The 3,073-nt window shown below is 51.9% G+C and overlaps 1 protein-coding gene across 1 annotated transcript in view; it reads right to left on the bottom strand.

The window, feature by feature from the left end:
• The window catches only part of LOC108790618 (microtubule-actin cross-linking factor 1-like), a 23,772-nt gene that overhangs the window by 17,030 nt on the left and 3,669 nt on the right, over nucleotides 1–3,073 (bottom strand). The window contains exons 4-6 of the mRNA XM_018560926.1: nucleotides 987–1,149; nucleotides 432–586; nucleotides 233–307 (exon numbers count right to left, since the gene is read on the bottom strand). Of these exons, the coding sequence (XP_018416428.1) occupies nucleotides 233–307; nucleotides 432–586; nucleotides 987–1,149 (393 nt within the window). The remainder of the gene's footprint in view (nucleotides 1–232; nucleotides 308–431; nucleotides 587–986; nucleotides 1,150–3,073) is intronic.

The following is a 3,073-nucleotide window of genomic DNA, read 5'->3' on the forward strand; positions in this document are numbered from 1 at the left end:
GCTCCCCCCATCCCTGTGCTGAGTTCCCGGGTCTGTACACCCGCTGTGCCCATTATGAGGGACTCCCACCATCCCTGTGCTGAGTCCCCGGGTCTGTACACCCGCTGTGCCCATTATGAGGAGCTCCCCCCATCCCTGTGCTGAGTTCCCGGGTCTGTACACCCGCTGTGCCCATTATGAGGGGCTCCCCCCATCCCTGAGCTGAGTTCCCGGGACAGCGGAGGGCACTTACTCGGTAGCGGTTGGCGCTGATCTGCTCCACCTGGAATCGCTTGGCGCAGTTACACTGAGCGACCTGCCGGTTCACCTGTCGGGGACACACAGAGACGCGTTTTGCATTCTGCAGGTAATACATTCCCAACGTCTGAAATTAATTACTAGAAGTAGATAATTGTGCGTCCACCAGGGGGGGGGCGGAGTCCAGACCTCACCTCGTCCTGAATGCGGTCGGCGTCGACGATCCTCCGCATGGGGTCTCTGCTGGGGTGCAGCGCGCTCACAAACTCATAATAGTCAATGAATCCGTCACCATTTATATCGAAAATGTTTGCCACGGCCGTCATCTCCAGAGAGTTGGTGGGAAATCCTGGAAGGAGAACATTCATTATTATATCTGACCTCCGACCTCCCCTTCAGTCTTCTATCTGACCTCCGTCCTCCCCTTCAGTCTTCTATCTGACCTCCGTCCTTCCCTTCAGTTGTACCGGCTCCTCTTCTGGACTTCCTCTGATATCACTGCACACTGGGTGTTCCTCACAATGTGCATTAGAAGCTGCAGCAAGCCAGATAGAGCTCCGCCTCACTTCCTGGCTGGAGGACGTCCAGCATCATCTAGCTCTAACCTCCCCAGTCTCACTGTCCCTGGCCCCGCCCCTTTCATTCACTGGATTTCAGTTCATTCAATCAGGGAGCTCGGCATCACATGTGGGCGTGGCCTAAAACTATGATTTCACTGCACACTGTGAGGCGGCCGTGTGGTTACTCACGGGAGGAGAGCACGCTGTCCATGAACTCGCGCTGACTGATGCGTCCGTCCTGGTCGCGGTCAATTCCTCGGAAGACGTCCAGAATCCGCGACTTCATCTGACCGATCCACTGCATGTATCTCTTCCGCCACACCGCAAAGTCAAAATGCGCAAATTCCTGCAGCTGGAGGAGCGGAGAGAGCGAAGAGTGAGCGAGAGCCGCGCAGACATACACAGGATGTGCGAGGAAGAATGTTCCATTATTAGACCCTCCCAGATAACAGAATATTCTCCTATGTTGTTACCTTCCCTCACCCGCCTCTGTACGGCGCTGGACGCAGATGTGCATTACATGCGTTTCAACTCCAACATTCGAAGACGGGTTTTTGTCAGCCCGGGTGTTCCCGGGGATCCCCAAAGTATATATAACGAGGAGAGGGCCGCGAGGTGAGGAAAAGTTCAGTGAAAATGAATTGTTTACAATTAGAGTTTAAAAGATATCGCTAACGCATTTCACAGGCTCCTCCCCCTTCATCAGGAAAGAGACCCTATGTCTACATTTCCTTCACACAACAAGCAGCTAAAATACTCACCAACACTCCAGTGATTTCCTGGCTAAACTATTATAACTCTACAGAGCTTTACCTGTGTCCAGGCACTCCTGATATCAGTGCACTTCCTGTGTCCAGGCACTCCTGATATCTCAGTGCACTTCCTGTGTCTAGGCACTCCTGAAAGCAGTACACTTCCTGTGTCTAAGCAATCCTGATAGCAGTGCACTTCCTGTGTCTAGGCACTCCTGATAGCAGTGCACTTCCTGTGTCCAGGCACTCCTGATATCTCAGTGCACTTCCTGTGTCCAGGCACTCCTGATATCACTGCACTTCCTGTGCCTATGCACTCCTGATATCACTGCACTTCCTGTGCCTATGCACTCCTGATATATTAGTGCACTTCCTGTGTCTAGGCACTCCTGATATCGGTGCATTTCCTGTGTCTAGGCACTCCTGATATCAATTCACTTCCTGTGTCTAGGCGCTCCTGATATCAATTCACTTCCTATGTCCAGGCACTCCTGATATCGGTGCATTTACTGTGTCCAGGCACTCCTGATATCAGAGAACTTCCTGTGTCCAGGCACAACTGATATCAGAGAACTTCCTGTGTCTAGGCACTCCTGATATCAATTCACTTCCTGTGTCTAGGCGCTCCTGATATCAATTCACTTCCTATGTCCAGGCACTCCTGATATCGGTGCATTTACTGTGTCCAGGCACAACTGATATCAGAGAACTTCCTGTGTCCAGGCACTCCTGCTTTGTAGCGTCATAGCTGCAGTGTGAGATCATCTATGGCACTGAGCGATGAGAATTTGTGATGTCACCACAGTGCTGCCCACTGTTTTTGCTGGAGAAGAAGCTGTACCCGAGGACATGCAGCACAAGGATCTCCCTGCTTCTGCTTCATCCGTTCTACGCTTCCTGTGCTTCCTCTACCTCTATCATTACCCCACCCGTCATCAGGAGGGCAGATCCAACAGGAGGAAGCACAGACCTGCCTCTACCAAGATGGCCGCCTCCACACAGAGCATAGCAAGTCACGGTAAGTCAGTACTGAGGTAAAAGCATCTGCAGGGAGACCGCCGGTGACTGATCCGTTGTTGTCCGCTTGTGTGAAACAAATACAAGTCACGTACATAGAATTCTCTTGCTGACCTCTTCTATCCTTGCTTCACATTACAAACACGTGGCACCTTCCCTCTCATAGACGCCATCTTTGTCTTGGTATTTGGTGCTGTACTTGTGTAACACTGTGAACAGCCTCAGGTTCAGTTGTATACACCACAGGCGGGTGATGTCGCCAGCAGCGAGAGGCTCAATCTTATATAACAGGGCTAGGCAGCCTAGTGCTGAAACTACAAATCGCCTCTGCCCCGGGAGTCATACCTGTGGTGGTCAGAGTCTTGCAATGGCTCATGGGATTTGTAGTCTCACAACTGCTGGAATGCACGGTGGCCTATCCCTGTTATACGAGGTAACATGAAGGACGGCGGGTGAGGCCATTCCTGAAATGCTACAATCAGCAGTGGACACATGACCCGTGCCATG

This window comes from Nanorana parkeri, unplaced genomic scaffold (genome assembly GCF_000935625.1).
Source record: "Nanorana parkeri isolate BGI_ZX_2015 unplaced genomic scaffold, ASM93562v1 scaffold488, whole genome shotgun sequence".
In the NCBI taxonomy this organism is placed as follows: Eukaryota; Metazoa; Chordata; class Amphibia; order Anura; family Dicroglossidae; genus Nanorana; species Nanorana parkeri.